A 23,867-nucleotide genomic window follows, 5' to 3' on the forward strand; every position below is an offset into this window, starting at 1 on the left:
TTAAGATGGTGGTCCTCCCGAGATTCCTTTTTGTGTTTCAGTGTCTCCCGGTGGTGATCACGAAGGCTTTTTTCAAAAGGATAGAAAAGAGTATTATGGGTTTTGTTTGGGCCGGGAAGACTCCGAGAGTGAGGAAGGGATTCTTACAGCGTAGTAGGGATAGGGGGGGGGCTGGCACTACCGAGCCTAAGTGAGTATTATTGGGCCGCTAATATTTCAATGGTGAGTAAGTGGATGGGAGAGGAGGAAGGAGCGGCGTGGAAGAGATTAGAGAGGGCGTCCTGTAGGGGGACCAGCCTGCAGGCTATGGTGACAGCCCCATTGCCGTTCTCACCAAGGAACTATACCACGAGTCCGGTGGTGGTAGCTACACTGAAGATTTGGGGACAGTGGAGACGACATAGGGGAAAGACCGGAGCACTGGGGGGGTCCCCGATAAGAAACAACCATAGGTTTGCCCCGGGGGGAATGGATGGGGGATATGGAATGTGGCAAAGAGCAGGTATAACGCAATTGAAAGATCTATTTGTGGATGGGAAGTTTGCGAGTCTGGGAGCGCTGACCGAGAAATATGGGTTGCCCCAAGGGAATGCATTCAGGTACATGCAATTGAGGGCTTTTGCGAGGCAGCAGGTGAGGGAATTCCCGCAGCTCCCGACACAAGAGGTGCAGGACAGAGTCATCTCAAAGAAATGGGTGGGGGACGGTAAGGTGTCGGATATATATAGGGAAATGAGAGACGAAGGGGAGACTATGATGGACGAACTAAAAGGGAAATGGGAAGAAGAGCTAGGGGAGGAGATTGAGGAGGGGATGTGGGCAGATGCCCTAAACAGGGTAAACTCGTCGTCCTCGTGCGCCAGGCTAAGCCTGATTCAGTTTAAGGTATTACACAGGGCACATATGACTGGAACACGGCTCAGTAAATTTTTTGGGGTGGAGGATAGGTGTGCGAGGTGCTCGAGAAGCCCAGCGAATCATACCCATATGTTTTGGTCATGCCCGGCACTACAGGGGTTTTGGATGGGGGTGACAAAGGTGCTTTCGAAAGTAGTAGGAGTCCGGGTCGAACCAAGCTGGGGGTTGGCTATATTTGGGGTTGCACAAGAGCCGGGAGTGCAGGAGGCGAAAGAGGCCGATGTTTTGGCCTTTGCGTCCCTAGTAGCCCGGTGCAGAATATTGCTAATGTGGAAAGAAGCCAAGCCCCCGGGGGTGGAGACCTGGATAAATGATATGGCGGGGTTCATAAAGTTAGAGCGGATTAAGTTCGTCCTAAGGGGGTCGGCTCAAGGGTTTACAAGGCGGTGGCAACCGTTCGTCGAATATCTTGCGGAAAGATAGATAGGGGAGAACAAAGAAGGCAGCAGCAGCAGCCCAGAACTTGGGGGGGGGGGGGGGGGGGGGGTGGCCTGAGACAAGGCAGTTGCCAATTAGGGCTAGTTTTTTTTTATTTTTGTTATTTAATATTTATTTATTTGTTGTTGTTTTCTTTTGTTCTTGTTTAAATAAAAAAGGTCATTATTATCTGTATTGTTATAATGTTGTGTAAAGGATGCACAATGTACTGTGTTGGTTGACCAAAAATTTTCAATAAAATATTTTTTTAAAAAAAAGAATATATTCACAGTTTTAGCATCAACTACTTCCTGTGGTAATGAATTCCACAGGCTCACCACTCTTTGTGTGAAGAAATGTCTCCTTATCACAATCCAAAATAGTTTACACTGTGAAGCAGATCGTCCATGTCGACCAGCTTTCAGCCTCAATTTTAATATGGTGGCTCAAAGACTGAGAACATGTCAGACTGCCACAGACTGAAACATCATGACTGTTGCCAGGATTGAGCATTCTCCTGTATGATGTGCTGAGCACGGTTGCACCCCAACTATCCATTCAGCAAGTGATAACCTTTGCAGTTGTGGCACATCTCAGTGGTGAGAGGCAACAAGCGCAACGCCGTGCGTGCGCAGTTGATGGCACCCAGAACTTTGGGGAAACCCAGTTTCCTGGCTAAGTCATATGCAAGCTCCACCTGTTTCTCTCTGTTCAGGGAGAATGCAAAGAACTCTCCCCTCCTTGCATCAAATGCATTCGTCACCTCGCGAATACAGTCGTGGAACAACAAACTGGGAGATCTTTAGCATTCCAGTTTCAGTGGAGATACCAAATAGAAGAAGAAAGAACTGATACGGGCCCACAAACAATAGTTAGGACAGAGTATAAATCAAGAAATAATTGGGGCTTGGAATAAAGTTACTGCAATAATCGTGGACAGCTTTAATCTTCATATTGATAGAACTAATCAGGTTGGCAAAGCTCGTCTTGAGGAATCAATAATAAGAAATGGCAGACACTTGGATCAAATACTTTTGTCTCCATGGTAGAAGACAATGGCATAGTGGCAATGTCACTGGACTAATAATCCAGAGACCCAGGCTAATGCCCAAGAAAAAAGTGTTCATATCCCACCACAGCAACTGGTGGAATTTAAAATCAATTAAGAAATCTGGAATGGACAGCTTGGGCGAAATTCTCCGTAACCGGCGCGATGTCCGCCGACTGGCGCCAAAAACGGCGCAAATCAGTCCAGCATCGCGCCGCCCCAAAGGTGCGGAATCCTCCGCATCTTGAGCGGCTGAGCCCTAACCTTGAGGGGCTAGGACCGCGTCGGACTGCTTTCCGCCCCGCCAGCTGGCGGGAAAGGCCTTTGATGCCCCGCCAGCTGGTGCGGAAATGACTTTGCCGGGCGGCGCATGCGTGGGAGCGTCAGCGGCCGCTCACGGCATCCCCACGCATGTGCAGTGGAGGGGGTCTCTTCAGTCTCCGCCATGGTGGAGACCGTGGTGAAGGCGGAAGGAAAAGAGTGCCCCCACGGCACAGGCCCGCCAGCGGATCGGTGGGCCCCGATCGCGGGTCAGGCCACTGTGGGGGCACCCCCCGGGGCAAGATCGCCCCGCGCCCCCCCCCCAGGACCCCGGAGCCCGCCCGCGCCGCCTTGTCCCGCCGGTAAGAGAGGTGGTTTAATCCACGCCGGCGGGACAGGCATTCTAGCAGCGGGACTTCGACCCATCCGGGCCGGAGATTCGCCGGGGGGGGGGGGGGGCCCGCCAAACGGCGCGGCGCGATTCCAGCCCCCGCCGAATATCCGGTGCCGGAGAATTCGGCAACCGGCTGGCGCGGGATTCACGCCAGCCCCCGGCGATTCTCCGACCCGGCGGGGGGGTCGGAGAATCCCGCCCCTGGTCTCAGTAATGGTAACCGTGAAAACTAACACTGATTGTTGTAAAGACCAACCTGGTTCATAAATGCCCTTTGGGGAAGGAAATCTGCCATCCTTACCTGGCCTGGCCTACATATGACTTCAGACCCACAGCAAAGTGGTTGACTTCGAACTGCCCTCTGCAGTGGCCTAGCAAGCCACTCAGTCCAAAGGCATTTACAGATGGGCAACAAATCCTGACCTTGCCAGTGATGCTCATGAAAAGAAAAGACACTAAAGTATCTTAAGAATAGTAGGAAATCAAGGGCAGAGGGTGGAACTTAAAATAACCACTACCACTAGAGAAAGGTACTCGGAAAACTAATGGAAGTAAATGGCACTGGGTCTGATGGTCTGCATCGTAGCGTTTGAAAAGATGTTGCTACAGAGATATTATTTGTATTGGTTGTCATCTTCCAAAGATTCTGAAAAGGTCCCAACGAATTGAAAACTGTAAATATAATCTCTGTTTTCAAAAAAGGAGGGAGACATAAAGCAGGAAACATTACAGGTCAGTGAGCCCAACATTGTCATTGGGAAAATGCTGGTAAACATTGTTAACGAAGTAGAAGCAAGATATTTAGTAAATCATAATACAATCAAGCAGAGCCAACAGGGTTTTCGGAAAAAGAACTAGCGTTTGACAAATTTATCAGAACATTTTGAGGATTTAATAAACAGGGTGGATAAAAGAGACCAGCAAATGTCATGCATTTGGATTTTCAAAAAGCATTCAATATGGTACCACATAGAAGATAACCACAGAAGATACTGGTAAATGCTCAGGATGTTGGGACAATACATTAGCACGGATAGAGGATTGGCTAACTGACAGGAAGAGACAGTCAGAATAAAATAATCATCTTCAGACTGGCAAACTGTAACTAGTGAGACGTCACAGCAATCAGAGGAATGAGCTTCAACTATTTACATGATATATATAGATATATATATAACTTAGATGAAGAAACAGGGTGTATTGTAGTCAATTTTTCTGGGGAACCAAATTGCGAGGAGGACATAAAGGATTAGATTTTGGTCACAGATGTGGGAAACAGAAGCCAGCCTGATCTTGTGTCAGAACGCTACTTCTGATGGAAAACTGACTAACACTGTTTGCTGTAAAAACCCACTTGGTTCATGAATGCCTATTAGGGGAAGAAAATCTGCTGTCCTTACCGGGCCTGGCCTACATATGGTTCCAGGCCCTTAACTCTTCACAGCCCTCTGCAATGGCATAGTTTGGGATTTTGTAGGAACTAGCCCCTGAAATGGAGATTGGTGTCCTGACCAATTAAAATTAAGGGGGGCAGGAATGGAGGTGGGTTTCAGACACTCAAGGCAGCCATCACTGAGGCCGCTGGTTGCCGCGGGAAGAGAATTTATGTCAGAGCCATAGGGAAGAGAAATATATTGCAGGGGAGCCAGAGATTTGCCACCCATGAGGGAGAGAAGGGAGGTACGCTCCCAGATTGTGACAGAAAAAACGCACCTCGTCATGCAACAGAGGCACCTCTCTGTTCCGCATCATCCCACTCTACCTCTTGTTCCTCCTCTTTTACCTCCTGCTCCTCACCCAGTGAGCTGTCCCCATCCAGGGACCCATCATCCTTGAGGTACTCCATGTTATGGAGAGTGCAAGAGACCACCACAAAGATCGAGACCTTTACAAGGTCTAGGATACCAACCAACCCATCCAGGCACTGGATTCAGTACCTCTGAGCCTGGAATGCCCCATCAGCTGTGAATCTTGTATGTTGTCCAACCTCAGTGACGAGGGCATCTGTCACCTTGGTGATACATCAGTGTGCAACCGTCTGTGAGACATTGCAGAGGCCCGACACTGACAAGGGCACAGGATGTCTGTGAACATTTACCTTGAGACTTGCAGTTGTCTCTTTCCCTCTGACTGTAGATTCTGTCTTCAGGGGTGTATCCCTCGTTCCTCTCCTCTGGCCTCAGGATGCCCGAGGCTCTGCCTTTCCTGTGCAGACTGCTGTTTCCCATTTCTGAGGGGGCAGCATTAGGTTCCAGCTGCAGCCTTACTGGTGCTCAGGCAGAATCTTGCCCACTGCTCCAATGCAGACAATGTCAGGAGGGTGACAACATCTGAATTGACAAAGTTCTTAGTGCTGGCTCCTCACCTGGCTGTTAATGTATTGCTGATACTTTATCTTCAAAGGGGTTAGCTCTTTAAACTATGAAAATTCTAAACACTTACCATTTAAAGATTTGTTGACTAATGACTCAGCTTGGGCATGGTCTTGGCCTGCCTGCAGCTAGCCTGATTCAGACAGTTGCAGAATGACGTTAGCCCCCCAGGGAGATTCCAAATGTTTGTAGAGTCCAGCTTTGAACAATACCTTAACAAATTTAACTGGCCTATTTCAGAGCACAGCCAAATTCAGAGGCCTGCGCTCCATCCCTCAGCCCTCGCAGAATTTGGCGCTGTTGGGTGGGACGTTCAGTCGCATGACATCATTTTATGAGGAAAGGTTGAGCAGGTTGGGCCGATACACATTGGAGTTTCGAAGAATGAGAAGTGATCATAATGAAACATAAGATCCTGAGGGGGCTTGACAAAGTTGATACTGAGAGGTTGATTCCTGTCGTGGGGAATCTAAAACTAGCGGGGGGTGGCGGGGGGGGGGGGGGGTGGGGGGGTGGGGGGGGGTGCAGATTAAAAATAAGGGATCTTCCATCTAAAATGGAGATGAGCAGAAATGACGTCTCTTAGATGGTCATTAATCCTTGGAATTCTCTACTTCAGTGTTATAACCCGCATGAGACCTACGGGGATGAACTAATTAGCCTCCCCATGAGGCTCGTCAAATATGAGCTTCCCCGCAAAGGGGTGCGGTCCAATCAGCGGGGTCATGGACCCTGGCAATAGAAGCTTGGCCCAAATGGGTACCGAACAGAGCAGTCCCAGCTGGGACCTGAAGCAGATCGTGACTGCGCATGTATTGAGTCGACTGCCACGGCCAACAAAACCACCAACTCCCCCAGCCCGCATACATGAGTGAACGCAAACAGATCCTTTATTGTCCAAATCCGCCGATATCATCCTCTACAGGGGTCAACATTGGAAACTGCCCAACAAGTTAATGGCCTTTTCCACAAAGACAGTAGAGTTCAGCGTCGAAGATGGCATCCTTTTGTGTGGTATTCACATCATGGTCCCAAACAAGGGTCATTCATACTGCGAGATCTGCATAATGGGCACCGGGGCATATCAATAATCAAAATACTCGCCCACAGTTTGGTGGCCAGGCCTCGATGCGGAGATAAGGTGATTGGTACAACATTGCAGTGTTTGCCAGGAACTGCAGAAGCTCTGATCCGCTGTGCCTCTTCACCCATGGAAAAGACCCAGATGCCCTGGATGCATCTTCATGCAGATTTTGCCAGGCCCTACCAGGGCTCTATGTTTCTAGTTGTGGTGGAAGGCCTTTCAAAGTGGCTAGAGTTCCACAGGATGTCATCCACTACTTTGAAAGCAACAATTGGAAAACTGCGACTCTCATTCAGCACACATGGGGCTAGATTCTCCACTCCCGCGCTGGTTGGGACAATCGCCTGGGCCGCCAAAATTTCCCGGGACGCTGGTCCGGCGCCTCCCACCATTCTCCCAAGTGGCGGGAACGGCCCGGTCTAGTTTCGCGGGCCGCAGGCCGGAGAATCGCCGGAGTCACCGAAAATGGCGATTCTCCGGCACCCCCGCTATTCTCAGGCCCGGATGGGCCGAGTGGCCAGGCCAAAACGGCGGGTTCCCCCCGGCGCCGTCCACACCTGGTCGCTGCAGTCGTGAACGGTGCGTGAACGCTGGGAGGGCCGCCTGCGGGGTGGCGAGGGGGGTTCCTGCACCGGGGGGTACCTCAAATGTGGGGTGGCCCGTGATCGGTGCCCACCGATCGTCGGGCCGTCCTCTCTGAAGGAGGACCTCCTTCCTTCCACGGCCCCGCAAGACATCCGTCAGACATCTTTTTGCGGGGCGGACTTAGAGGGGACGGCAACCACGCAAGCGCGGGTTGGCGCCGGCCATCCCGCGCATGCGCGGATGACGCCCGTTATGCGGCGCCGGCCGCATCATCTATGCGGCGCCGCCTTTACGCGGACGACAAGGCCTGGCGCGTGTAGATGAGGCGGCCCCGATCCTGGCCCATTGTCAGGGCCTGAATCGGTCGGGATCGGGGCCGTTTCGCGCCGTTGTGAACCTCGACGGCGTTCACGACGGCGCGGCCACTTCGGCGCGGGAGTGGAGAATCCCGCCCCATGGTATCCCAGAGGTGTTGGTCACCGACAACGGCAGGCCTTTCACGAGTGAAGAATTATGAAGGCAAACAGGGTGTCGCACATCCGCACAGCCCCATACCAGCCAGTCTCAAATAAGTTGGCCGAAAGGGGTGCAAACTTTTAAAAGAGGATTTAAGAAAAAACCTTGAGATCCCTCGACACACAATGGCCCAATGTTTACTCTGTCACCGCACTACCCCATATGCTGCGACTGGCATAGTACATTCAGAACTTGGGTGACGGCGCCAAGTGAGTTCTAGGAACGGTAGTTCAGCAGACAGGGCCAGTTTCATACCAGGTTCGGGCACAGGACCGAGTAATAAAGAAGCATATACACCACTTTAGAAACAGGAGCCAGCTGTACGCACAACTCCTCCGGGGGAACCAGCTTCTACTCAGACAACCCCGTCACCAGTAGCTTCGAGGCAGTTGCCACCTGGGGGACGCGACACAGAGATGAGGGAGGACGTGGACTCTGACTCTGAGATGGAGACCCAGCCATTGGAAGTTTCTGACGGTGAACAGACCGAAGAGCAGTCACTTCCACCACGATGATCAGCAAGGAAGTGGCGTTCGTCGTCCAGATATGTGCCTCTTGACCCAGCTCCACAGGACAAGAATCACAGTCACGAGAAAAAAAGAGCAGGTGCTGTCCAACTCCGCCTTCCTCGGAAGGGTCTTTGGACTTTGGAGGGACGGATTACATAACTTGCATGAGACCTACGAGGACAAACCAATTTGCCCCCCTGCCCCCCTCCCCCCTCCTGTACATCTCGTAGAATACAAGCTTCCCCACTGCGCGTAGGGGGGCCATCAGCGGAATAATTAACTCTGGCAATAAAAGCTCAGCCCAAATGGGAGCCGAGCAGAGTAGTCCCAGCTGGGACCTTAAGTGTGTACTGTGTAAATAGTTGTTTAATAATGAAAACAAGTTTCTTTACGCATCTCATTGTGGACTCCTGTGTGTGGTGGAGGTTGGGTCAATGAATATATTCAAGGCTGGGTGAGACAGATTTTTCATCTACAAGTGAGTCAAGAGGAATGGCAGGTGGGGGTGGGGGGGGGGGGGGGGGGGGGGGGTGCAGTCATGGTCTTGCAGAGCCTACTCCTGCTCCTATTTCGACTGTTCTTAAGTTCTAGAATGGGAAGAATGTAACTTTGAGTGTATGAAATGTGCCACGGACAGCTCCACAGATTGCAATAATGTCACTTCTTGACTGACCCACTGGGAACGTTAGTTGAACAATGCAGAGTGAAATTCTTTCCTTGACAGCTTTTCCTCATTCCTGCATAGAGCCATGATGAATTGCACAAACTGGACCCCAGGGCAAATTTTGATGCAAACGTCAGTCAGTATGATTCAAACTCACCAAGCTGCACAATGCAGGAATTTGTACCAATTCTCCTGTTGCTAGTGGCTGTTGCCAAGTTGCTGAAAGTAGAATCCCCACACTGCTATCACACATGTTCTATGCCTTGTAACTACAAGTAGTCCATGGGGATGTCTGATCTTTAAAAAAATTTAAAATGCTGCGCGGTATGAATGCAATTACTTTTAATACTTAAGATAGGCTGAGGGGTAATAGATATAGGTCAGAGGTAGGTTCTTTACACAAAGAGTGGTGAGGCAACATTGAGGGCATTTAAAATTTATTGGATAAGCATATGGATGATAATGGCATTGTGTAGGTTAGATGGCTTTTGTTTCGGTGCAACATCGTGGGCCGAAGGGCCTGTACTGCGCTGTATCGTTCTATGTTCTATGTTCTATAGGCTGCTTTGAACAAGCTCCGTGCAGAATATCTCTTTCCAAGAGCCGGTGCAGACTCGATGGGCCGAATGGCCTCCTTCTACACTGTAAATTCTATGATTCTATGATCAAATTCAATTAAACACATTACTCACTGAAATTAAAGTATTATTAATGAGTTAAGAAATGTTCAGGTAATAAGGCTTTGCAATGCTTTATTTCAGGATAACATCAAATACAATAAACACATTACTCACTGAAAAATATAAATGCGCAACTCACTACACGAGGTACGTGTCTGCAATCTGCATTCTGATTTTCACTTACACAGCAGAAGACCACCTCCTATATTGTCCAGTCAGTCCTTCCTTCATATTAATTTATTAGAAAATAAATAGGTGCCAATGTAGGACACAAACACTATTTGTACACATAGGCCTGAATTGTCGCACGCAGGTCTAGAGTACAGAGTTGGAAGAATTCCAAGTTCCATGAACCCAACTCCTGAGAAAGCGCCCCAGAAGTTTCAATTTCCTTCCGGGTTGGGGGGGTAGGATGAGGATAAGGTACAATGGAAGTTGGGCCCACTGCCCCCGGAAACAATTTAGCAGCATCACAGGGGCAGCCTGTTGCAGAGCCGAACTGGGTAAGTGCTTTAGTGATCCGGGAGTTTATCCCAACTGGAAAAAGGAATGAAACAAAAAGCAGCCCTCTCACCCTCTAATCTTCACCTCCCCACACATTCCCCATGTCCCCATCCATGCAAAACCACATAATTTCATGTCTTACACACAACCCTTTGGTCTGTTATAGCCCTATGCCAACCTTGTGCCAACATCTGTCCCGCATGCACCTCCCCTTTGCCTTGCACCCTCCATGCCAACTCACCTAGTATCCACCATGGGCAAACTTAAGGCCCATGCTGAAAGAAAATAAAATAAAGTTTTAAGTGTCCATTGAAGAATTCACCATTTAAAAAACAAATTCTATTTGGTTAAAAACCCATTTACTACATTTAACTTCCTTCAACTACTTAATCCCTTATAATAACATGCCTTTGTATTCACAGCCCCACATCAAAGGCTTTATACGCACTTCGAGCTCTCAATGAAATTGTGAACTGACAGCCACCCACAGTAATAATGATGGTTGCAAAATCAGTCATGCAGCATCAATTCCACAATAAGCAGGCTTGTGTCAACAAAGTGAAATAGCAATCACTTCTTAACTGCAGACTGTTTTATTTTTAATTTAAAGGCATGGAGATTTGACAGCTTAAGGGTTTCTATGAGCTGTGGCATTTCCTTTGATAATCGCAATAAACTTGACAGTTCCACTGGGTTTATCCATTCATGTTTACTTCACACAACCTCACAAACTTATCTCTTTCAAAGGTCACCTTGTCTCTTCCATACATGTTCCTCAGCCTATCCAAAAGGGTTCCTCTTCAAAGAACTCTATTACCGTTAAACTTTCCCCCAATGAATTTGACGTCCACAAGTCATGTTTTAGACAGCCGACTAGCCAAAATGGGTCTGTTTTATGGCAGCTGCATTTGAATATATACGGCTGCATCCATGAACCACAGATGTGCAAAGTACAACTCACCAAGTAAATGGTGGTGGTCGGGATCGTGATGAGGGCAGGACTTGCAGATTGGTGCCTCTGGTGCAATGTTTGCTACAACAGGGAGCCACTTCCTCTGCGTGAAAATTCAGACCATAATATTCATAGCATACAATCATTGAAGGTCAGAAACCTTTAGAAAAGGGTGTGCAGCAGAAGAAAGCAATTTGGGATTTCAAACAGTTTCAAGATTTTTTTTCTTTTGTCATCTCTCAGTCCACATTGCTAAAGGGAACACTTCATAAAGCCTTGAAATGTGCCCAAGTCAAACTTACAAAACTCCTTCTGAGCCTGAAGCATAAATCCCTTCAAATGAAATCCATTTTAAAAGGGCAGCACGGTAGCATTGTGGATAGCACAATTGCTTCACAGCTCCAGGGTCCCAGGTTCGATTCCGGCTTTGGTCACTGTCTGTGCGGAGTCTGCACATCCTCCCTGTGTGTGCGTGGGTTTCCTCCGGGTGTTCCGGTTTCCTCCCACAGTCTAAAGATGTGCAGGTTAGGTGGATTGGCCATGATAAATTGCCCTTAGTGTCCAAAATTGCCCTTAGTGTTGGGTGGGGTTACTGGGTTATGGGGATCGGGTGGAGGTGTTGACCTTGGGTAGGGTGCTCGTTCCAAGAGCCGGTGCAGTCTCGATGGGCCGAATGGCCTCCTTCTGCACTGTAAATTCTATGTAAAAAGATACGAAGAGAAAACATATTTCTTAACAGGTGCTAAAACCAACAAACTGAAAAAAAGAAAAATAATTTAATCTCTTAACCTGTGAAACGGATGACAGTTTAATATACTTTCACCCATGGGGTTACTTTTAATACCTGCCACCAGTAGGTTATTACTGCAACAAGGATATGAGCACTTGAAAACTGCAGAAAATTAACTGTGCCCAGCCCTCCCGCCACCCCCCAACATGGTAGAAAACCGATTATTTCATTGCTGTGGAAAATTTATAAATGAACATTCTAAAACTAAAAACATGTATTTTTTCACATTTGATCGAGAAGCGCTGTCAATTCTTTTTTTACACAAAAGAACGTTTTATTTGCTTGATTAACTGCAAATACACCAATAAGAATAACATTGAACAACTTGTTTTGAAGTGTGCTGTATCCAAACATTTCAATTATTTTAAGAGTACAAATGCAATATTCCTCATCAGAAACTTTGGGTTTTGTTACTCCTTAGCTTACCCCAAGTCCCCTGACCGGACTTTATTTAATGTGACAGGCCCTGGGAAATTCAAATAGAATGAATACTTACAGTCGCTTCAGTTCTGGAAGCCCGTAGAGAGCCCCAGGCTCAATGTTGCTAATCAAGTTATTCTTCAAATCCCTAGAGAGACCAAAGGGGAATGAAAAATTAATTATAGGTTGATGAGCTGTTTTCTTAACGTAATGAGCAAAATATGGTGGTTTAAATTAAATGCCGTGTGTTTGTTTTCACAGCAGCAAGGAATAACACTGTTTTGTGACTTCCTTACGAATTTAGAGAGAGATAAGAAAAAAAGTAAGTTTTCTTGAACAATTTAAACATTTTCAATTTATTTTGTATCATAAATTTGTAGCACAACAGCCAATTTAATACACAATAGTTAATACTAGGGATAAGCATGTGGGGCGGGATTCTCCCAACGGGAGCCTAAGTGTGGACGCCGGAGTAAAAACCGGAGTGTTTTACTCTGGCGTTGGCGCCCGTTCCCAGACCCCTATTCTCCTCCCTCCGTGGGGCTAGCAGGGGCGTTGCGCGATTTACAGGGGCGGGGCCTCGGCGCGGTGTCAGAGACCCGGCGTCGCGTAAAAGACGCGGCACCTTGGGTGCTGCGCAAGCGCAGTTGGGCCGGCGCCAACTAGCCCATGCGCGGTGGTCGTCCTCCCCCAGGTCGCCCCGCACAAAAATGGTGCATGGATCCAGGCTTGCCGGCAGAAGAAAGGAGGCCCGCCGATAGAGAGGCCGGCCCGCCAATCAGTAGGCCCCGATCGCGTACCAGGCCACTCCGGAGGGCCGTCACGGGGTTGGAACCCCCCATAGGTTGCTCCCGGCCCTTGAAGCCCCAGGTCTCGCCGGCCTGGGAGCAGGTTAGAACAGCGCCAGCGGGACTGCCATTTTTTTCACCGGCGGGGTGCGGGTGAAGAATCCCGCCCCAGCTTGGGATTCAGCTTTGAGAAGCAAATCATTAAGGGCAAAGGCAAAGCAGTAAAACCAATGGCCATGACAAACACTACAATTCCACCCCTAGTATAGGGTATCAATGCTGGACTAGTTGGAACTGAATGGATCTCACATTCAGACTGCCATTAACTATTTGTGCAGTTTAGATGGATTGACATACCTTGGGAACCGTTTCCAACATTTAAAGGGCTACATAATTGTAAGTTGTTGTTGTTACCATGCATACCATTGTCAGCTGCTATGGATCATGCCCCTGGTTATCACTGAGGACAACCAAATGCACCTGCCACTAGACACCCAAAGATGGGAATTATGCCTCTTCAGCATGATGCTTTCTTGCAGCATCATGAAACAACCTATCTGGCTGGATTCTCCATTCCTGAGACTGAGTGTTGACGCAGGATTCGTGGACTTCCACGATAGCAAAACTTGCGCTGCAACTGGACCGATTCAGTGACTGTTGAGGAGCTAGCGCTGGCACCGCATGGAACACAATTGATTCCAATAAGAAACGTTGCCGGATTTGTGGATTCGCGATTGGCACTCAGGGGGCCGACATGCTGCAGCCGCATATACCTCACTTCACTCCCCACACACACTCATCCCAGTCAACAAGATGGCACTGGTTGGGCTGGAGCGCGCCCATGTGGCTGATGGTTGGATGAGGTCAGAGGGTGCCTGGGGGGAGGGGATGGTCTGGGGGGACATCCATACGACCTCTGGCCCTAGGTTCACAGTGGGCAGTCAGCGGCGTGCTCAACTGCATGGCTGCCTTGCAGGCTGCGGCACTGGTGTTCTGTGCCTGTCCTCCCCCCGATCCCACAGCATTCTCCTGGCCATCCCCCATTACTCCCCCCCCAGGCCCTTGCAGAAGCCCCCCCTCAGCCTGCAGCACAACTGTCAGCAAAGTCTGACGATGTTGGACACTTTCCGTACCCCCTTTTCCCTCCCTCAGCAGCCATGGTGCCCGTTTCACGATTTTTCAAAGCACAGGTGAACCTCAGTATTGGGAATTCAGCCAATCGGAGGCGGAGAATCACCGAGGCCCCGGAGAATAGAAATTGAATTGAAAGAAGTGGATTGGCTGAATTATTGATTTTAATATTTGAAAAGCAGCATCCTGTAATCAGATGTCAGAGAGTGTGACTCAGTTTCCTGAGCCTGCTCTTATAGACGTGTGTATTGCAGTATAGTCCAGACCCTGGAAGATGTGCTCAATGGGAAATGTTGGTGTTTCAATTCGAGATTATTGAATGAGGAAGAATTTAGTCTTTTGGGATTCATGAAGTGGTGGTGATTGAGAAGGAATTGAATTTCTACATTAGGATAGACATTTTTATCTAATAGCTATCCTCAGTTAATAAAGTGGTCCATGCCTAAATAACAAAACCTGGACAACATCCAGCTTTGAATTGATCAGTGGCAGAACTGACAAAGGCCATCTACAACAATCAAACGTCATATCAAACCTGCTTGATTCTCAATGCCTTACATTTGTCAAATCCTTCACTATCTTGGAGACTCCTCTCACCAGAAGCTTTATTAGGTCAGCCATACTAAAACAAGAAGCAATCAGAGGCTGGGAATTCTGTGCTGGATGACATGCCGGAAACCCCAAAGTCTCCCCATCACCGCTAGAACAAATCAGGAGTGTGATGGCATACTTTCCACTTGCCTGGAAGGCTGCAGCCACAACAACCCTCAATAAGCTTGACACGGTTAAGGTGGCAGGATGGCACACTGGGTTAGCACTGCTGCCTCACAGCGCCAGGGACCCCGGTTCAATTCTGGCTTGAGTCACTGTCTGTGTGGAGTTTGCACATTCTCCGAGTGTCTGCATGGGTTTCCTCCGGGTGCTCCGGTTTCCTCCCACAGTCCAAAGATGTGAAAGTTAGGTGGATAGGCCATGATAAATTGCCCCTTAGCACCCAGGGATGTACAGTTGGGGTTACGGGAATAGGGAGGAAGTGGGAATGGGTAGAAAGCTCATTTGAAGGTGCAGACTCGATGGGCCCAATGGCCCCCTTCTGCACTCGAGGGATTCTATGTAGAATACCAGGTCGGGCCTGCTAATGATATGCCAACAGCATTTACTGTACATGGGGAGTGGAACGCATTAATGCTGCTTGCGAGGCGAAGGAGAATTGTGATTTGGCGTGAAATCGGCACCCGCCGCGACTTTGGCACGGAACCGATTTCCGTCAAATCACGTTTCCTTATTCCGGCATTGGCCGACGGAGAATCCCGCCAAATGTGTTTTATAGTACTTGGCTTTGAAAAATAAACCAAATGGAAAGAAGATGTTCCTTTGGAGAGAAAGATTAAATCACACACTTCTGGAACAGCCATTTCTGCTGTTGGTGTCATAATGGCACATAAAAAGGGTCGGTTTAGCTCACTTGGCTAGGCAGTGCTTCGTGATGCAGAGCAAGGCCAGCAGCCTGGGTTCAATTCCCGTACCAGCTGAGGTTATTCATGAAGGCCCCGCCTTCTCAACCTTGCCCCTCCCCTGAGGTGTGGTGATCCTCAGGTTAGATCACCACCAGTCAGCTCTCCCCCTCAAAGGGGAAAGCAGCCAATGGTATTTTGGTATGATGGCGACTTTACCATAATGACACACAAAGGTTACATATTCTTTTTTATAAAACCAATAAAAATGTTGAGACTCTACTGATGACCTAACTACATTGCACATTTGAAAACCAGACATTTGTTTAAAAATTTTTACAGGCGTAATGAGGCACCTTCCAAACTGCTTTATAATTTACTCCATCATGGGGGTCACTATGACAACGTACTCTTGTTTTTGTCAACCGTCAGTGATGGAGATTTCCTTAATCACAGAGTAATCTCGGCCATCGTTGTATCACATTTATTGTACTGGATTTCCTTGTAAACATAGCTATTATTTTTGAAAAATTGATTCACATTTATTAGACGACCTTTTTCATGACAACATATTCAAAAAAATTATGAAATGTACTTTTCCAAATGGAAAATACGCATGTTAATAATTGAAGTACTCAACAGACGTGAAATTATAATGTCAAATAATATGACCAATTAATGCATTCAATTTAAATTGCTCTCTCTGTTATTTTAACATAATTGATAATCCACTTATTTTGAACAAGTTAAAAGTTCAACTAAAAAACCTGAAAAGAGTTTCAAATAAGATATTACAGTCTAATTTCAAGATCACTGGCTCCTTAATATTAAGTCAAGTATGTATTGCCATGTATTAATTTGCATGGCTATATTTGTTTACATGTACTATCTTATGTGTCCTAGCTCTCTGCAAAGTAAATTCGGTAGCATCTGAACCAGTCTTTTTGCTGGACTCGGAAATACATCACCTTGCCTTCACCGTCTCTGAAGCAAAATTACGCAACTACTTACCCTGGTCATCATGAGGTTATTTTTGAAAATATGGTTTTTCAAATTGCAACTGACTGGAAATTTTGCAATTTGCGCTGAGACAGAGTAAACTGCTTCAAGAAGCAAGGCTACATTCCAAGATGAAGGTGAGTAACAAAGAAACCACCCCAGAGGAGTGTGAAGAGAGAGACATTTCCTATAACCCAGAAACCCATCAAAAAAGCGCAACTGTCTAAGGAAGCAACATCAGAAATGCAAAATACTGCATATTGAAATAATGGGCAAAATATTTTAGGCCGGGTTGGAAATGTGGTGAGCTGTTTAAAAATTTATTGACTTCCGTGGGAGCTCTCAGCAGTGGGAAGGGCCATAAAATTCCACTTAATGGCTGCCATAGACAGAACCTCTTGGAAATTCAGAACGGGTGAAGTATTTCAAGACAAGGTTGTTCAGCCATTGGAGAGAGATTGCAAGTGGCACTGGCAGTGCCAAGAAAGTCTTCAGTGGAGGAGTTAGGCTGAAGGCTGCTCTCAGTCCATCTGTCTCTTCTGGAATGTGTGTCACGTGGTTCAAGAAGCCAACTCTACCAGACATCTATCAGTAAACCGAGATCTTGGTCAGGATTTTCCAGTCCTGCCTGCGATGGATCCCACCACAGGAAGATACGGAAACTTTGGAGCGCTAGCCAAACGTTCATTGACTACCGGTGGCACGGGAAAATCCTTACCATAGGCAGGGCCAGAGAATACCAGTCCACTTAGTAATTACAACATTTTCTATATCTAACCGTATCCAAAAGGCCAGCTAACCTAAATCGGCCACAGTGTTTCAAATCTACAATTTGAAAACAATCAAAGGGGACTTTTAAAAAAATTCTCCTTTTTCACTCCCCCCTCCCCATCCCCCAACCCCTCCCCCCGCGCCGAACAGCTCCTCAAACACGGTCACAAACATCCCCCACCTTTTCTCAAACTCCCCTGCTGAGCCCCTTAACTCATACTTTATCTTCTCTCACCGCAGGAAGTCATACAGGTCACCCAACCATGCTGCTACCCCCGGTGGCGATGCCGACCGCCACTCCAGCAAAATTCGTCGGCGTGCAATCAGAGAGGCGAAGGCCAAGACATCGGCCTTCCTCCTCTCCATGAGCTCCGGCTTCTCTGAAACCCCAAATATCGCCACCAAAGGGTCCGGATCCACTCCCTCCTCCACTATCCTGGCGAAGACCGCGAACGCTCCCGTCCAGAATCTTCCCAATTTTTAACAACCCCAAAACATGAGTGCTTGATTCGCTGGCCCCCGCCCACACCTCTCACACTCATCTGCTACCCCCTGAAAGAACCTACTCATTCTCACCCGAGTCATATGCACCCTGTGCACCATCTTAAACTGTATCAGGCTCATCCTTGCACAAGAGAGGAGGTCCCGTTTACCCTTCGCAGTGCCTCACGCCATACTCCCCAATTGATCTCCATTCCCAACTCCGCTTCCCATTTCTCCTTGATCTCCACCACCCGCTCGCCTCCCTGCTCCCCAAGCCACTTATATATATCCCCAATTCTTCCCTACCCTTCCACATCCGGAAGCAGCAGTCGCTCCAGAAGGGTGTATCCCCGCAATCTAGGGAGCCCCTTCCACACCTTTCGTGCAAAGTCCCTAACCTGTAGATACCTGAACTCACTACCCTTCGGCAGCTCTACCCTCTCCCTTAGCTCCTCCAGACTGGTGAACCCTTCCTCCAAATACAAATCCCTCACCTTGACCAGCCCCTCTTCCCTCCACCTACTGGATACACTATCCATCCCCCCCCCCCGGCTCAAATCCATGATTCTTGCACAGCGGCGTTAGCACCGACATCCCTTCCACCCTAAAATGTCTCCTCAACCGATTCCATATCTTCACCGTGGACTGCACCACTGGGTTCCCTGAATACCTACTCGGAGCCATTGGCAATGCTGCTGTCACCATAGCCCTCAAACTAAACCCCTTACAAGATTCCTCCTCCATCCTAACCCACTCTACCCTTTTCCTTCCCACCACCGCCGCACCTTGTCCACATTCGCCGCCCAATAATAATGAAGCAAGTTTGGCAACGCCAACCCCATCCTGCTGCCTCTGCCTCTGTAGCAGGGTCCTCCCCACCCTCGCACCTTCCCCACCCATACAAAGTCAGAGATGATTGTGTCCACTTTCTGAAAAAAGGCCTTTGGTATAAAGATCGAGAGAGCCTGAAAGATAAACAAGAACCTCGACAGAATATTCATTTTCACCACTTGGACCCTCCCAGCCAACATTAAGTGCAATGTATCCCATCTCTTAAGATCCCCCCTGGCCTCCTCCACCAGCTTCGTTAAGTTCCATTTATGGAGCCCCGTCCATTCCCTCGCTACCTGAATCCCCAAGTACTTAAACCTATCCCTTGCTACCGTAAATGGCATCACCCCCCTAAATTAGCCCGCTGTGCCAGCTCATTCACCGGGAATACCTTGCTTTTCCCGACATTCAGCTTGTATCCCGAGAACCCTCCAAACCTCCCCAGCAGGCCTATAATCCTTCCCATACTCTCCAACGGATCCGAAACATACAGCAAGAGGTCATCAGCATAGAGCGACACCCGATGCTCCCTCTGTCCCCTCATTATCTCCTGCAGCGGCGACAGCGGGCACCCCTGCCTCGTACCCCTGTGTAAGTCAAAGCTTTGTGAGCTCATATCATTCGTCCTCACCCTCGCTCTTGGCGCCACATACAGCAACCGCACCCATGCCACAAATCTCGGCCCAACCCAAACCTTCCCAAAACTTCGAACAAGTATCGCCACCCCACCCGATCAAATGCTTTCTCCGCGTCCATGGACACCACCACCTCCGGTACCAGAGCTCTTGACGGATTCATCACCACATTCAACAGCCGTCTTATATTATATTCCCGTACCAGCCTCCCCGAACAGGCGCCGGAATGTGGCGACTAGGGGCTTTTCACAGTAACTTCATTGAAGCCTACTCCTGACAATAAGCGATTTTCATTTTCATATTACTCATGAGCTGCCTGCCCTTCACGAAGCCGGTTTGATCTTCTGCAACCACCCCCGGGACACAATCCTCCAGCCTCCCTGCCAACAACTTAGTCAATACTTTCACATCCGTGTTCAATAGTGATATGGATCTATATGACCCACATTCCACCGAATCCTTCCCTTTTTCTGGGATTAGTGTGATTACTGCCTGCTTCATCGTCTCCGGCAACTCCCCCTCTCCAGTGCTTCATTAAACGGCCCCAACAGATGTGGTACCAGGTCCACCGCAAATGCCTGATAAAATTCTGCCGGGTACCCATCCGGCCCAGGGGCCTTCCCCGACTTCATGCCCCTGATACTATCCAGCACCTCCTTCAGCCCCAGGGGCTTCTCCAACGCCTGCCTCTTTGCTTCCTCCACCTGGGGAAATTCCAGCTCGTCCAGAAACCACCCCATGTCCCCCTCCTCTCCTCCTGGGTCTGCCTCACAATGTCCCTGGTAATACTCTCTAAATGCCTCATTTATCTTCCCTGGCTCTGACACCACATCCCCATCCCCAGTCCGGATCTTCAATATTTCCCTGGACGCAGCCTGCCTCTGCAGCTGGTGCACCAGCATGCGGATCACCTTCTCCCCATACTCGTATTGCACCCCTCTTGCCCTACTCAGTTGCCCTACTGCCCTCCCCGTTGACAGCCTGTCAAATTGCCCCTGCAACTTTTTCCTCCTCGCCAATCCCTCCACGGTGCGCACCCTCAAATATTCCCTGTCCACCTCCACTATCTTGCTCACTAGACGGTCATTTTCCACCCTCCTTTCCTTATTCGCACGAACCGTAAATGAGATAATTTCTCCCCGGACCACTGCCTTCAGTGCTTCCAAAAAAATGCCCGCCGACACCTCCCCATTCTGATTGAACTCCACATAATCCCTAATCGCCAACCGCACCTTATCACAAAAAACTCCATCCGCCAACAACCCCGAGTCAAACCTCCATCCCGGCCTCTGCTCTCATCCAGTACTGAACCGAATATCCAGCCAGTGGGGTGCACGGTCCGAGATAACTATCCCCGCATACTCTGCCCCCTCCACCCCAACCAAAATCTCCCGACTCACTACAAAGTAATCAATCCTCGAATACACCTTATAGACGTGTGAAAACAAGGAATACTCCCTTCCTCCTGGGTTCTGAAAGCGCCATGGATCCACCATACCCATCCTCTCCATAAACCGCCCCCCAGCATCCTTCCCATTCGTACCCTACCCATCGACTTGGGGCTTGATCTATCCACCCTCGGCTCCAGGACACAGTTAAAATCTCCTCCCATGATCAACTGGTACGTGGCCAAATCCGGGATTGCTGCCAGCAACCCCTCATAAAACCCACATCATTCCAATTTGGGGCACACACATTTACCAACACTACCGGTGCCCCTTCCAATACCCCACTCACAATCACATATCTCCCACCCAGATCCCTCGCCTCCTTCGCACTCACAAATCCCATTTTATTGCTCATTAAAATCGCCACATCCCTCAATTTCAAATCAAACCCCGAGTGATAAACCTGCCTGACTCACCCCTTCCTTAACCTAACCTGGTCCTTCACACGGAGGTGTGTCTCCTGCAAAAAGACCACCCCCGCTTTCAAGCTCCTGAGGTGCGCGAACACCTGTGACCTTTTAACCGGTCCATTCAGTCCCCGGACGTTCCAGGTTACCAACCTTACCGGAGGCTTGCGCCTCCAATCTTCCCCACTTAACTCCTGCCCCTTTAATTCCACTCTGTACCTAGCCCATCCCAGATGGCCCCTTTCTTCGCCCTTGACCATGTCATCTCTCACCCCCTGCCACGTTGCAGAAACAGCGCCCCCCCCCCCCGCTTTTCGCCTTCCCCTTCTTCCGCCCCCCCCCCCCCCCACTTCCCCTTTCACCCCTCCCCCCGCCACCCCTCTTGGCCTTCTCCCCCACCACCTCACTTCCGTTCACCAGTATAACCTGCTAGCGCGGCTGCCCCTGCCCAAAGGCACATCCTAATGACCTCCCCCGCCCTCTCCCCCCCACTCCTCAGCTCAAAGAAGAAGGCATCCTGCTGGCCTTACCCTCCTGCACCCAAACAAGGACTTCTGAACTCCAGGTAGCCTTCTCCAAAAGCAAACACACAGGTGTTAAACACAAACCGTCCCATAAAACAGGAGGGGGGATGGGAACATCCATCCCCACATAAACATTTCACCCCTACAACTCCTTACAATCTCAACATTGAACAGAAATGCCCCCCCCCCCCACAAAAAAAGGCGAAAATCCCCCAATCTCTACACCCACTTCAAACATGCTCCCAACCATTACATAGTGCCAGCATCCCGGCTCCCAAGCATTGTCCACTCAGTTCTCCCCCAGTTTATGCTCCTTAATTAAGTCTTCGGCCGCTTCTGGGGCCTTGAAATAATACTCCTGGCCTCCGAACGTCATCCATAATTTCGCCGGGTAGAGCACCCCAAACCTGATCTGCCGCGGTACAGCACCGCCTTTGCCTTGTTGAAACCTGCCCGCCGTTTTGCCAACTTGGCTCCGATGTCCTGATAAATCCGGCCGTTATTTCCCTCCCACTTACAGCTACACTTCTCTCTGGCCAACCGTTGAATTTTCTCTTTTTCCACAAATTTATGGAGTCTCACGATCACCGCTCTAGGCTTTTGCCTCAGAGACCTATGCGCTGGGTCCACTTCAGGTGCCTTATCCAGCACCCCTTCTGCCACTAGTCCCGCCAGCATCCTTGAGACGTACCTCGTTTCACTCACACGTTCCAGTCATTCAGGCAGGCCCACTATTCGCAGGTTCTGTCTTCTTGAGGTATTCTCCTGCTTCTCAACCTTTGCCCTCAGCATTTTACAAAGGTCTCCTAGGCGCCCCACCTCTGCCTCCAGAGCCACCACACAATCGCTATGGTCCGAGATTACTCCTTCAATCTCCAAAATCTGTGACCCCTGTGTAGCGCACAAAGACTCCGTGAGACGAATAGAGTGAAGTCGATGAGGCTTTATTAAGCCTGTCTGTTCCCCCGCAGCTCGATAGTAGAATGGCCTGCGGGGGAGGACTCCGGCTTCTTATACTCCGCCTTCAGGTCAACGGCCAACCAGGACCCGGGATCTGTCAGCCAATGACATTAGGGCTTCCAGTCCCACATGACCCCTAATACATACTACCACACCCTGCACCTCCAAACACCTCTCCATCCATTCCAAAGTACTCTTCAGGGATGTCACAGCTTCTGCAATGGCCTTTGCCTGATCCTCATGCATTTCTTTCCTCTATTTATGGAATTCCTCCTTGATAAAAGTCATCAGTTCCTGTATCTGGGGCCTTACAGCTTGCCCCTCCCCGCCTGCATACTAGAAGGGACTGTCTGTGAAGCACAAGACTGTTTCAACTTTCCAGCCAAACCTCTCACTGTTTTCTGACGGGTCCGGTGATCAGAAGACATACCATTCCAGGGGTAAACTACTCCGCTAACATTCACCTACGCCTTTTCATCAAAATTTCACCTGGATCTGGGTAAAAAGAGCCCTTTTCTGAGACTTTGAACAGGAACAGCCCTTTATGTGACCAATCACTTCATGGTCACAAGCGGAAGTCCCTCCAATCAAAGGGGACTTAACCATATATTCTGTTAGCTTTTTTTTATTGGACTCTAACTTCCCTTATTTTTGGTGTGTGTGTGTGTGTGTCCGAATGATCGTATGAGGGCTGAATGCTTGACGTTACGTTTTAATTATTTTTCTCAGGTTTAGTGGTCAATAAATTTACTCTTTATTTTGTTCAAGAAAACATTGTTTGATTGGCTACTCATTGCTCGCAGCTTAAATAGTTCAGTACGTTCTGATTTGGAAATGAAACGTAATCAGTTGCGATGATCCAAGGAGGTTGAATAGAGGGAAACGAGTTTGCCCCTTCTCATCTGGTCAGAACAAGATCTGCTTACACCATACTGACTGCTGTCATTCAAGGTGGCATTTCTGAATAAAAACTGGCCTTGTAATGCTCGTATTCCATGAACACATGAAAAAAGAATGCAGAGGTCTTCTTGCTTAGAATCAAGAGATTCAGGGTGTTTGTTACATCTATGTGATTGGATGTAACAGCTTAATCCATCAGTACAATGACCAAATAAACCCTTCTGCAGGTTCCATTACCGCAGTGTATGGTTATCAGTGTGACCAGGGGCGAAATTCTCCGGAAACGGCGCGAAGTCCGCCGACTGGCGCCCAAAACGGCGCAAATCAGACGGGCATCGCGCCGCCCCAAAGGTGCGGAATGCTCCGCATCTTTGGGGGCCGAGCCCCAACCTTAAGGGGCTAGGTCGGCGCCGGACGAATTT

General features: G+C 48.9%; 1 protein-coding gene across 1 annotated transcript in view; it reads right to left on the reverse strand.

Annotated features, from left to right (window-relative positions):
* adgra1b (adhesion G protein-coupled receptor A1b) overlaps positions 1-23,867 on the reverse strand; it is an 827,468-nt gene that overhangs the window by 459,973 nt on the left and 343,628 nt on the right. Inside the window, exon 3 of the mRNA XM_072479133.1 lies at positions 12,191-12,262. Coding sequence (XP_072335234.1) covers positions 12,191-12,262 — 72 coding nt within the window. The remainder of the gene's footprint in view (positions 1-12,190; positions 12,263-23,867) is intronic.

Source organism: Scyliorhinus torazame, chromosome 16, assembly GCF_047496885.1.
Source record: "Scyliorhinus torazame isolate Kashiwa2021f chromosome 16, sScyTor2.1, whole genome shotgun sequence".
NCBI classification, from domain to species: domain Eukaryota; kingdom Metazoa; phylum Chordata; class Chondrichthyes; order Carcharhiniformes; family Scyliorhinidae; genus Scyliorhinus; species Scyliorhinus torazame.